Below are 13,620 nucleotides of genomic sequence, written 5' to 3'. Positions count from 1 at the left end.
AAAGATGCTTATACCATTTATCCAGAATAATAGGGACAGTCTCTAGTTCTGAGTCAGAGTGTCCTGCAATGTGTTACTAGAACATTCTGTCTAAGTCATTGGTGGAACAATAATGAGAATTTATGATCCTGGATTTGTACAGTATTTGGGTGTGATAAAGTTATTTTAAAGTGACGCTGTCAATCTGAAATATGTGACAGATTCAAGCTTTTGGGAAGGTACACACGTAGGATTATTCATTTAAGTGTGAATTGATGGGATTTCAAAGTGAATTGGAAATGTTAGGCTCATCTAACCTAACTGAAAACATAGGTGGATTTTTTACAACTTCGCTACTTTACTTCAGATTCGAAGTTCACTTTCGGGGAGTTCAGCCAAAGTGAGAATTCAAATTGAATCAAATTTAAGGCCAGAGTAGCCAAACTCAAAACTTAAGTTTTAATAATTTTTCTTAGTTCATCTATTTTGACCTTAAATGGACACTATAGGCACCCAGACCACTTCAACCTATTGAAGTGGTGTGAGTGCAGTGCCCCTGTCCCCCATAACCCAACATTGCACTTTCAGAGGAATTACAATGTTTGCATTTCAGTGTTAAGCCTGCTTTTAGTGGTTGTCTACCAGACAGCCTCTAGAGGGGCTTCCTGGCCTTTCTCAGTTGCATAAGTTAATTGTTGTTTAAATAGACTGTCCATGTGTGGGTGTCACATCCACTGATGAAATAATCTGGGAGATAAGGAGCTTGCACTGTGTGTGAGTACGTGAATTTATATCGATTTTTATACAAGCTCAGTCTTGTCTTCTAAATCCCAATAGGAAAGCCTTGATTGGATACTTTCCTATGGGAACGGCCCACCGCGCATGCTCTTTAGGTTCTCCCCATCGGCTGAAGTAAGAGGAAGCAGCGCATGTTTTTATAACCCTTTATTTGCCGTGGGGGGGAAGGGACACTACAGTGTTAGGAATAACAATGACAAGTTGGATATTATGCTGTAAAACTTACCAGTAAAGGTATACTTCACGATTGTGTGTCACCTTTTAAGATGGCTGCGAAAAACGGGTGCTAGTGGCTCCATGCTCAGCCACATGACTACATTTCATTATCATCACACAATGTATGGTGCTGCTGCCATTTTAGGGTAGGAGCTGTGAACATGGTGGTTCATATATCTATTATCAGTAACATCACTTTATAAGGTCTAATTCTAAAGAGTACACTACAGCTGACAATTTAAAGTGGCGCTGTTGCCATACTTTTTTATTTTGCAATTATATCCTCTTCTCTTCCTTTTTCCTACTCCTTTTCTAATTTTTCATCTGACAAAGTAGGGATTAATTCCTACGCTTGACACTTCTAGACACTTGGCGTAGCTACCGCCGTCTACAAGAGCTTGAACTAGGAGACCGGCGAGGGATAAAGGGTGAGCTAACCCTGGCAGTGCTGATCCAGTCACCCAAGTGGTGATTAGGGCACTGTAGCATTAGGAATATATATTTGTATTCCTAACGCTGTAGTGCTCCTTAAGGCCAATATAGCTGAACTGGAAAAATTCTCGGCTATGGGCCCAGTTTGGCTACTTCAGCCTTAAAGGGCCACTATAGGCAAGCAGACCACTTCATCTCAGTGGCCCTGCTGTTTTGGATCTGCAATGTAAAATAATCCCATTTTATAGATACAGCAATTTTTCCATTGCAGGGCTAAATACACCAGTAGTGGCAGTATTCCTGATAGCCACTAGAAGGCAATTCTCCTGTGAGAACGGAGTCATATTTTACCTCCTTTGATGCTTCTCTAAGAGAGCATTTGATTGGAGGAGGGTGGAGCTTGCTGTGCATGGGCTTGTTGTCCCCAATGCTTCTCAACGAGAAGCATTGGATTGGACGAGAAGACAGAAGACATCAGCAGGCTTTCTATCGAAGAGGTGGAGCGGGCAGCTGAAACAAGACAAGTAAAATATTTTAACATTGGACAGAGGTAACTGTAATATCAATGAATATTTCCGAAGAAAAGAATAATATTTTCAGGAATATAGGTTAACTTTAAATTTGAAATTCAGTTTGAATTCCTGACAATTCTTACTTTTCTAACTAACCCTGTCTGTGTACATTGAATGCAACAACAATGATGGTTTGGGAAGCATTGCCCATATGGTCCTCCTTCCTTATCCAGTTTTATTGTGCTTGACATTGCTTTGGATGAAAAAATTTATTTACCCTCACTATATCCTCTCTTATTTAATCAGCTTCCAATATGTATGAACACAGCGTATTAAAGATTATCCTGATCCTTCTGGCATTAGCTGTGTATATTGTTACTGTGGCATTTAACGCAATAGCTGGTTCGGGACTATTAAAAGGTAAGTGACAATCAGGAAAAAATACATATCTGCTGGAATGATCTAGTCTTAAGACCCATTTTCACTTTTTTTTAAAGTCTTTTTTTTTTCTTTTTTTGTGGTAGAAGTCAAATATTATTGTAATTTTTTTTACTTATTTTTTTTTAGAAAATCAAATTATTTTTATGTGAATAAAATGGCATGTATGTTTAAGATTAATCCTACGCATTGTTCAATGTAAAGTATGAAGGCTAACTCAGTCACTCAGATCCTCACTGCTGCCTTGAAGTAGGGAGTAATCTAACCAGATCCCCAAAATAGTCTCTCTCATACAGGGTCATAATCACGAAAGTAAGAATGCCAAGTGCAGTCGATGAGAAACTGTAATACATAAAATGTATTATTAAAAGGTGGATTTGTAGCTAGATATACGGTACATGCAATCAATGCATATTCATAGTAAACTTGCAAGAAAATATACAGACTGAACATGTGGTTATCTGAAGATCACGCACAAAACCCAAGATGGCCGCTACAGCAAATGTGGTAACTAAGGGTTCAGCTATCATACCTCCAAATGATATACCCTGATCACATAATCCTAATTAAAGGGATGTCATTTGGACATGGGGCAGCTGAACCAATATGCAACCGTCATACAGAGTAAAATAATCCTGTATCAAACCAGGATTATTCACTAAATTGTGAATGGTGAATGGTACTTCGCTGACATGGACAATATTTCCAGGTCGGTTGTTGTGGCCTACGGTCTGAAAATTCACATTGTATTCCACATGTGCACCCTAATTATTCTAAATGTCCTAAATGTAAAATCTCAAGCTATGGATACAGGAAAAGCAACAGTGATAATGTAAACATTGGCAAGTGTAAAAACTGCGTTTACTGATAACAGAACTATTCATAATATATCTGTGACTAACTTACATTCGCAAAAAGATGTTGTAATACGATGACTAACTGGCTTTTAATGTATGTGTATGTTATCACCGCTATAAATAGACAAAACTATAATGTCATAAATTAGCCCTAAAACAGCACGGGTAGTAACTTATTTAGGGCTGTTCATTAGGTGGTAACTTGCGGTGACCTAAGAACGGGGTTGTAGTGACTGGCTTTCCAATTAGGCTATTTTCACCTTAAATATGAAATTCACTTTGAATTCTCTTTAGTAAATAACCCTGCCAATCACCTAGTAAATATGTAAATAAATAGCACGTTTGCTGCCTTGGTAATGGAACATGTATAGAGAGTATAACTTTTTTTTAAACTTTTTTTTTACTTTTTTACTCTCTTCCAGGAATATTCTTGCAAAGTGTAGGAAACATCTCAAATAAATATGACACTGATTTTACACCGGCTGGGTGGACGTTTATGATCTGGAATGTGATATTTGCTTGGCAGTTTCTTTGGCTTGGCTACGTTTTGTCTCTCATCTGTAGAAGGTAAAGTTGGATGCTGCGTTTCTAAATAATTCATACTATTTGTGTAACCCAGTCCAATGCTAGTATCTCCTCAACAATATCTACTGTTTTCGTTTGTAGTAAGTAAAAAATACAAAATGCAGTAATAAAGAACTATATTGTAGTTTCTGCCTCTCATGTGCAGAGTAAACCATTCTAGGTTTTTACAGGTTATCTGAAGTCTTTCATTGCCATCAGTGGCATCTGTTTTATAGGTTCACCATCACTGACTTAAATTAGTGAATTGTGCCCTTATTTAAAAATTATTTTTCAAATATAAAAATAAAATAAAAACTGTCCCCGAATCTGTCAATACTGCTACATTCCTAAGCTGAGATATAAATCTAACATTTATTGTAAGTCAAACCTTTATTTAATGGAACAGGGGATATAAGCTAGAATTTCTTAAAAGGAAACTATAGTGTCAGGAAAACAAAGTTGTTTTCCTGACACTATAGCGCTCCCCTATCTCAAGGCCCCCACCCACGGTGCAGAAGGGGGTTAAAAACCCCTTCTGGCGCTTACCTGAGTCCAGCACCCATGTCCCTCGGCACTGGCTTGGGATCCTCCCTTGCCAACGTCAGTCAGCGGAGGAGACCTAATGCGCATGAGCGGCGATTGCTGCTTTTGCATTAGGATTTCCTATGTATAATGCTTTCTTATTGAGTTGTGGGCAACACTGGACAAACCCATGCATAGTGTGAGGGCGTCCAGTGTCAGTTACGTGACCGTAAGTCGCCTAACGACCCGGACGTCCCTCTAGTTGCTGAGCTTTTAATCTAATAGACAGCGCTAGAGGTGAAGTTACCCCAGCAATTAATTATTGCAGTCTATGAAAACTGCAATAATTGCCTGCTTAGGGTTTAGTGACCTGGGACACTGCACCAGACCACTTCAATGAGCTGAAGTGATCCGGGTGCCTATAGTGTCCCTTTAACAAAAGGGGCATTTCTGCCTGTTAAAACCCCGGCTGGAACTTTCAGGCACCTTGTTTCGCAGCAATACAAAAGCTCTCAACCAGAGTTTATTGAACGCTAAGAATGGAGCTTTTACCAAACCCTATTCAGTATATTTTTAATGTAAAAATAACTTTATACAAATAGTTTACTTTTAGAGTCTTGAAACTTGTGTTTTACCTTTTTTATTTGTTTCATTTAATTTTTATTTTATTTTAATACTTTGCATTTTCTATGCCAATAGGAGTGATGTGGGCTGGTTCTATCTAAAACCCAATGTATTCCCTGTTTCTTTTTACCTTGTGTGGATGCTGAATAATGTCCTCAATATAGGATGGCTCTTCTTGTGGGACAGAGAGTAAGTATCAGTTCTAACGAGCTAAACAGTTCATTATAGTAAACTTGATATAGTCCCTTTTTAATGTGCAGTAAGATAGAAAGCCTAACCCATAAAATGAAATTAGTTCAACTATTAAGGAACACTCAAAGTACTATCACTACCTGTGCCCATTGCTTCAATTATAGAGAAAAAGGTCCCCTTTAATTTTTAAGCCCACCCCATTGTTCTAAGACATCATACTAGAACATTTATTCTTCCCTTTGCCTGTCCCAAGCAATTGCTAAACATGTCACTTCCTTTCGACAGGCTACTTCACTGCTTACTGTGTAGGACTCAGAGCTGTCCATCTCGTATATGTCTATAGCTCATTTCACATTTTTCTTAGATGTCCATTTTGATTACAGTATTAAACCATTTTAACAATGAAATTCTGTCCCGGGCTTCTGTCATCTGGCCTCTTTATTCCTCTCCTCAGCGTTTGGCTCTCATGGAAGGTTTGGTTTGGGCAACCAATGATAGGCTGGGAGCATGAGCTAACACTCTCAGAACGTTAATAGCCGCTGATCGTGAGTTATAGTGCGCATTATTACGACCAATAGGCGGCCAGGGATAGGTTCACGTGTGCTCTCTTAGCTTATCACTAGCTGCGCACACCAATGCTCCCGTATTAGCCAACTAGCCATGGGTAATATATAGAAAGGCATCATGATGGTCACCAGGGGACAGAACGTTGATGTTATACTGTTCATAAACCGTTAAGATGGGTAACCAAGGGTGAGATGGGTCTCTGAAACCCAAGGTCCCATAACAACTTCATTGAGATTAAGTTCTTGTGGGGACCAGATTCTTCTTAAAACTACATTTCCAATTCAAGCCTTGCGCATGGAGCTGTAAGCCCTTGGGGATTTGCAATAAATTCATGATCTTTAGACAAAAGAATAATTTCAAATGTAAAAAATAAATGCACATGTAATGCTGTAAAAATATGGATGGACTCAATATCTTGAACAAAAACAAACAACAACTTGGTATTTAGGTCTTTGAGAGTCCATTCACTCAACATCAAATAGAAAAAAGTCTATTTACAAAATGGAGAAATTAACAACTAAACACAATGACCACACAATCCTCTAAAATATGAAATATGAATTTAAAAATTCTCCTCTTAAAATTAACTTTAATCCAAAGTCTATATAATGTTTGCACAATCTTCTGATTCAACAAGATTGTAAGCAGGACCCTCTTCACCTACAGTGTCCTTGTGTCAATCATGTTTTGTTATTTTACCTATTGAACAGTGCTGCGCAATATGTTGGAATTAAACAACTCTCCCACCCACCCTTTTTTATTTTTCTTCTAACTGTTTCTCGTTAAAAACGTTATGTTTTGCTTGACTTTATTTACAAGAAAAATTTGTAATGTTTTCGGTTTAAAGAAGTTAGAAGAAGTTACCCCATTTACAGAATAAAACAATCAAAGTGTGTAATTATGTGCAATGGTTTATACCCCTTTGGGGTAAAGGGCGAGCATCAATAATTAATCATTACCCCATTTTAGCTTCCATATACGCTTGCCCTATTTTTATTTTTTTTTGGGGGGGGGGGGGAATAAATATATATGAATGCGATATGCCTTTAGCAACATATTGTTACAAATGTTTCTTAGAGTGTTATTTATTTTTTATTTTATATTATGTTTTTTTTTTTTACTTAGGCATACGATTCCTGCTCTGGTATTTCTGGGTGCCATTGCTCTCACAAACTATATAGTTCTCTTTATTTCTTACCGAGCTGTGTTTATCCATGGGGATTGGCTACAGAGACAACGTAAAACCGATTTATGGCTCATCAGAATTTTTGTGAGTGTCCTTGCAAAGTTTGACATAATATTATGATGATCTCCCCCCAGGATATCTAGAGAGGGTTTTAGAATGCTTAATGGCGGTGTATATACAGTCTTTCATGGAACAGTTTTATTTATAATCTGCAAACATTCATTTTGCTAAATATAAAAAAAAAAAAACAATAGCTGCTGGTGACTAAAAATGATATGTGTTATTCAGAATTTACTAAAGCCTTGGTTTAGAATTTATTTTATTTTTTTATCATCTAGATTTGTAGGAAATGAAATGAAATGTATTAACAACAGAATTAAAGGGATTCTCCAGTGCCAGGAAAACATATTAGTTTTCCTGGCACTGCAGGACCCTCGAGTGCCCCTCTGCCTCCCACCCCCATCCCAAGTTGCTGAAGGGGTTAAAACCGCGCATGCGCATTAGACCTCCCCATAGCAAAGCATTAAATAATGCTTTCCTATGGGGATTTCAGCGACGCTGGAGGTCCTCACATAGCGTGAGGACGTCCAGCGTTGTTTTAAACACGGGAGTGGCTGTCTAATAGACAGCCACTATAGGAAGACTTAACCTTGCAATGTAAATATTGCAGTTTATGAAAACTGCAATAATTACAGTTGCAGGGTTAAGGGTAGTTGGCACCCAGACCACTCCAATGGGCAGGAGTGGTCTGGGTGCCTGGAGTTTCCCTTTAAAAAATCAAGCTAAAATAGCCACATAAACATTATCAAAGTTATTCACTACAATGAGAATTGTCCGGAATGTCAAGTGAATTTCAAATTTAAGGCCAGACTAGCCGAACTAGAAACATAGCTGACTTTCACAATTTTTCCAGTTAATCTGTTATGGCCTTAAATTTTAATTCACTTTGAATTCCCTGTAATTCTCCATTTGGGGGAATAATCCTGTGTGACTGTCGTTGAGTTGGAGAATCTTTGTTAATCAGTGATTTTGCAAGTTGGTTTCTAATTCACAGTTTGATAAACCTCTAGGCTATTTAATCAATCTGGAATGACTAGAGACTAACATTTTATGGTAACACATAGTTGAACTGAAAAATCCTTATTTTCCATAAAGTAAAAGCTATTGTTTCCTTTAAAGGATTACTGCCCGCAGTAGTGGTTATGCCAGGAGTACCCTTCGCAATGCTTTGCCTGGGTTCACACTGGGCTTGCACAGAATAGACATCAGCCAACCTTCATCTCTAGTTCCTGGCTGGCTGATGACACCCCAATTACAACGTCAGTGGTGGAGTTACACCTTCAGCAGCAGAGGGTGTTAACGTTTCATAGCTAAACACTACACATACAGACTGCAGGCACCATTACCACTTCAAATCACTGAAGCGATCATGGTGCTTTATGGAACACTTTTCTAATTGTGCTCTCCCTCTAAAGAAACACTGCAAACATCATAACACCTACAGCATGCTGTATTGGTTTTAGTGCCCACAGTGCCTTGGTGCTCCCCGATGTTACTGGTCAAACCAGTTTGGAATGGTTTAACGTCTTCCCTAGGATCCACAGGGGGACACTCCTTGCCTCCAGTTCCTGAGCTAAGCTGCAGGAATTCGCTCTGAGGAACTAACAGATGTTTTTAAGCAGGAGATCTTGGCTAAACTGGTGGCTGAAAGGAGGCAGGCACGGGCACCCAGCAAACCCCAGGAATGAAGACAACCCATTCTAAAACAATTTGAATATTTACAATGGGGATGGAGACAGGGGACTACTGGCACCGCTACCACAACAACACACTGCGGTGGTTATGGTGCTCGATGTGTTCCCGTAACTGTTCTTGTATATTTTGTCATTTTGATTATAAAATATTATCCATGATATCAATAAATCCACTACCTTAGATTAGCAGTGCACACAAGTCCGTAGATAAAACTAATTTTCACGTAGCCAGTTCCATTTCCCTGTAAGATGCCTGTTAACCTGCTTTGCGTTTGTTTTGTTTGTTTTTCTCGCAGGTCCACAATGGAATTGCCGTATATGCAACCTGGACAACAATAGCCTGTCTACTAAACTTTGCTGTAGTCCTAACATACAATGGAGGCTATTCAAACAGCACGTCCACTACTATAGCGCTGGCTATCCTGACTTTTGAAGTACTGTTATGGTATGTGTGGCACCTATTGTGTTCGAAAGAAAGAGACGTGTAAAATAATAAGTCTGCCGCTATATTACACTTCTATAATGGTGTATTTACGCTGGAATTATAAGTGCATTTATGGTATATTCTGATCACACCTTCTTTTCCAGGTTTTGTTTGGAAAACTTTGTGTTTGACAAGTACGTCCGTTATACAATCACAGTATATCCTGTGGTTATTGTTGCTTTATCTGGAGCAATGAACAAGAGTTATAATGCTGCATCTCCTGGTCCAAATGGTATTTTTATAGGTAAACATTATTTATCTTTATTATGACAATCCATTTTTTTAAATATAGGTAATCTAGGAGTATTTTACACATTTTAGGGGTTTACACACTATCATAGTAAATTTTATAGAGTAAAACAGAGTTAAAATACCAGCTGAGTTTGAAGAATTCAAGCTTAGTTATTGAAGCCGAAAATGCGCAATGTCTCAATTCTTCGCAATAGGAATTAGTAAACCCAAATGTGATCATTCTCCCCATCCATCAAAATGTGTAACAGGGTCCATACAGACTTTTTGTAAGTGTAATTTTGTTTGTTTAGAGTTCTTCTTCACATCAGTGCCAATCACGGTCTGCTCAGTTCATAAACCCCATGTTAGATCAACTTTCATAATGCTGTATGGAAAGCCAGTGTCCTCATATTCTGTGATTATGATTCTTTAATGCATCACCTTGGCCGTGGTCAAGTCATGTGAGTTTTAGGTTTTTTCCCCATTTTTTTAAATTTCCCTCCCTCGCTCCTATCGCAGGTTTAGAGAGCCCACATGCTCTCCGAGCCTTGAGATCAGTTCAATCAAATGCATCTCTATGAGAAGCATTTGATTGTACCACGGAGAGGAATGGAGTGATGAGACATGATGTCAAACTGGGCATGGAAAAACCTAGCTCTGCACTGGGATATCAATTTTTATTTTCAGATTTTTTTTTTTATTAAAAAGGGGGTTGGACATGCTACTAGTTCCCAATAGGGTATTACAAAATAAAATATACTCCTAAAAATGTTTTTTTTTTACGTTTTGGAGTGTCCCTTTAAGACCTTTCGGTGTCATCACAGCATGCGATATAGGATTGGTGGACCTTGGCAGTTGCCATGCATATGAGACCATTGGATTGGACCTGAGATCAGAATGCTTTATGATAAAACATGAATGTGCTATCTGTGCATTCCATATTCCAAATAATAAATAAAAATTAATAAAGCAAAACTGTATTAGAAAAAAGGCATTTAAAAAACAAAGCTTTCAACATTAGTTAACTAGACTCCTTTCATTCTGTTCTTAAAGATTTGTTCCAATATAGATAGTTGTTCAAAGATACATGTATATCTATTACTTGCTAGTACTGTGATTTAGAAATATTTAGAGCCATAACAATACATAATGCCCACATGGTTAAAAATGGTTGGACATTTTTTTTGTAAATTATCTAATTTGTGCTGTCTTTATTTTATTCAGCCGTGCTCCTCGCCGTGGCTTGCACTCTATTTGCGGCACGTTTGGTTTTGGTGGTTGTGAAACACTGCAAAAGGCCACTTTACGGATCAGTTTTATTCCAGAAGACGTCATTACCCATGTCATAAAAAGAGCTACGAAGACGTAAATCATGTACTCCAATTATTAATAACTTTGTAGCGCATATCTAATTTATATGTATATACAGTGTTTGATTATACAAACTAACGAGTATTCCATCATGGAGCCAATTGCCAAGTACTTTCCATTCTAAATCTCCACTGCAACAAGGGACATTTAGAATGTTACCCTATGACTGCCTGTTACTGTTAACACTTACGTTTTGTAGCACTATGAGGGATATGATGTATGTACAAAATTAGTGAGAGAGTAATATTGAGCACAATGTTCTGAAAGTGAATCAATTAGTAGAGGTATAAATCTCATCTATTATTTAATGCTGTTTCAGCATGGCCTCATCCAGGAGAACAATGACTGCAGTACACACAGTGCCTGAACTTTCCATTGTGAGTGCTTAAGGTGCGCCCATTTGGGGCGCTTACTTCCTGTTGTGAAGTACAATGCTTAAGGGAAAATAAGTTAAAAATGTATTGTATTGTAAATTAAAGGAACACTTGAGTCCTCTGAATTACTGTAGCTTAGTGAGGTGCACTAGGGGTAATGTCCCTTTCCCTTCTGGCTTTTATCATTTAAAAAAAGTGTTGATTTCAAGAGAAATCGCAATTTTACAAATCATTCCCCTTAAAAACTCCTTTTGGCTGTCATGTCACACCAGGGAGGGTGTTCAGCCTCATTTGCTTTAAACTGTAGTTCAATGTAAAAATAAGTGCTTCTCACAGATAAGCATTAGTTTCAATGTTCCTCTATCATGGTGATTGCCGTGCATGGGCCATGTGTGCCAGTGCTTCTCTATGAGATATGTGATTGGACACAAGTTATCTGTAATGATGATGTCACAGGAGGTGGATCAGAGCTGCTGGCATCTCTAAACTATATCGTGATAAATAAAGGTGTTAAAGGGACACAACATACCAAAGATGCAATATTCTAAATAACTTGGAAGTGGGTTAGCCTATCGTGCTCATCCTTTCATTTCTGTGCAAGGTGGAATAGATTTACACTTAACAGAAAACCTGGTGGTGGCATCCACAGCATCATAACCACTACAAAAAGCAATATTATGGTGTTGAAAGCAAACCATAAAGCTGATGTTTTTTTAGCAGTGAAACACACGTCTCATGATTATTTAGCAAGGAAGCAAAAACATTTGCTATGTTGAATACAAAACAAAAACTAGTATACATTTTTTTTTTTTAAACTGTAAACATCATCTTTTTTTTACAACTGTTACATTGAAACATCTTTTTATAACGACTTATATCTTAAGGGCTTAAAATAATAAACACAAATATAATTGTTGCACAGTTTGTAAAACATTGTACTTGTATCTTCTGTTATTCGTATCATGCATTTAATCTTTTCATAATAAAAATGCTATAAAATGTAAATAAAATTATTTGTATTTAACCTTGTTTTTTATTCTTTTGTAATGTGCGCGAGAATAAGGAGAAATCCAATAGCAACATCAGAAAGAGCCTGCTGGCTCATGTGTCACTGAGGTTCAGGAATGCAAAAACTAAATCAATCAGTCAATCAGTGGTCAGTGAGGATAAGCAACGGATTAAAAAATAATTAAGATCACAGGTACATGCAGCAGCAGGGTTCTTGAAATTAATATTTATAAAGCGCCAACAAGTTCTGTAGCGCTGTACACTGGGTGAACTAACAGACATGTACCTTTAACCGGAGAAGTTGGACGTACAGGAACACAGGAAGTTGAGGGACCTGCTCAAAAGAGCTCACGTGCTAGAGGGAGTTGGGTACAGTGTTAATTTTGTAAACTAACAATTTTAGTCGACTAAACTTTTTGAGATTTCGTTGACTAAAATGAAAGCAATTCAGATGACTAAAATACAACTAAAACGGGGGCGGAGCCAGCGCCTGTACGAGCCGGACGCACACTGCAATCGCTCCGTGCATCGCGCTCGTAAAACGGCGAAATTTGCGGTCCCACACCATACACTACCACCCCAAAAGGCACCGGATCAACTGCTGAAGCCATGGGGAAGAAAGCTAAAAAGCAGCGAGCGGACCCGGGCTCGGGCAACCGCGATATTAGTGATTTCCTCCGCACACCCTCGAGGACTGACACTGCCAAGATGGCGCCGGCTGAGGCCTACACACCAACGTCGTCTGATGATGACAGTGCTGCTGCAGATATTCTACCTTCCTCCCGACCACGCTCAGGTCCACAAACAGCTACCATGCTAGCAGAGTCTGCACCATCAAAGCAGACATCAGAGCACTAATGGCGGAAATCAAAGCAATGTTTAATGCTGACATGGCCCCGATCAGAGAAGCCGTCACAAAGCTGACTGATAAGGTACAAGCACTGGAGGGGGGAATGGAGGGCACTAAACTGGCGCAATCAGCCACTGACGCAGCTATAGCCGCGCTCCAAAAACAATGCGCAGACCAACAAGCGCAAATAGCCTCCATGGAAGACAGAGCCAGAGCCCGCAACAAAAGAATCCGGGGGGCCCCGGAGTCGATTGTAGGGGCGGAACTCCCCCACTACTGCCGGAGGCTGTTCACCTCGCTGCTCATGCCCAAACAGGCAAAGCAGGTGGTGGTGGACTCCTGTTTCCGCCTCAATAAGGCCAACAACGCTGCTCCAGACGCACCCAGAGACATCCTGCTGAAGCTCACCCGAGACTCCGACCGCGGAGCGATCATGGGGGCGGTAAGAGGCTCCACCACAGTATCGTTTGAAGGGGCACAACTAACTTTCTTCCGAGATTTCTCAAGGCACACACTTACCTGGAGGAGGTCCCTCAAGCAAGTCACCCAGGCCCTTCAGGAACATTCTATCCCCTACAGATGGGGCCCACGCCGCATTATAGCGGATAAAGCAGGCAAGATGCACGCACTGTCATGCCTCACAGAAGCACCCTCTTTCCTC

The 13,620-nt window shown here is 39.2% G+C and overlaps 1 protein-coding gene across 1 annotated transcript; it reads left to right on the top strand.

Moving 5' to 3' along the window:
- Positions 1-666: 666 nt before the first annotated feature.
- Positions 667-12,111, top strand: LOC134587425 (uncharacterized). Its single transcript, XM_063443776.1, has 8 exons — positions 667-753; positions 2,244-2,357; positions 3,655-3,799; positions 5,018-5,131; positions 6,827-6,971; positions 8,938-9,086; positions 9,230-9,369; positions 10,581-12,111. Exons 2-8 carry the CDS (start codon positions 2,252-2,254, stop codon positions 10,703-10,705), a joined length of 924 nt encoding a protein of 307 aa, XP_063299846.1. The 5' UTR covers positions 667-753; positions 2,244-2,251; the 3' UTR covers positions 10,706-12,111.
- Positions 12,112-13,620: the final 1,509 nt, after the last annotated feature.

Source organism: Pelobates fuscus, chromosome 2 (assembly GCF_036172605.1).
Source record: "Pelobates fuscus isolate aPelFus1 chromosome 2, aPelFus1.pri, whole genome shotgun sequence".
NCBI classification, from domain to species: domain Eukaryota; kingdom Metazoa; phylum Chordata; class Amphibia; order Anura; family Pelobatidae; genus Pelobates; species Pelobates fuscus.
This window is presented reverse-complemented; position numbering and strand designations above follow the sequence as displayed.

Excerpts from the sequence above, each read along its gene's own strand:
- LOC134587425 (XM_063443776.1), top strand. The coding sequence starts at position 2,252 with ATGTATGAACACAGCGTATTAAAGATTATCCTGATCCTTCTGGCATTA. Across the intron at positions 3,800-5,017 it reads TTGTCTCTCATCTGTAGAAG|GAGTGATGTGGGCTGGTTCT; the intron begins GTAAAGTTGGAT and ends CTATGCCAATAG. Across the intron at positions 6,972-8,937 it reads TATGGCTCATCAGAATTTTT|GTCCACAATGGAATTGCCGT; the intron begins GTGAGTGTCCTT and ends TTTTTCTCGCAG.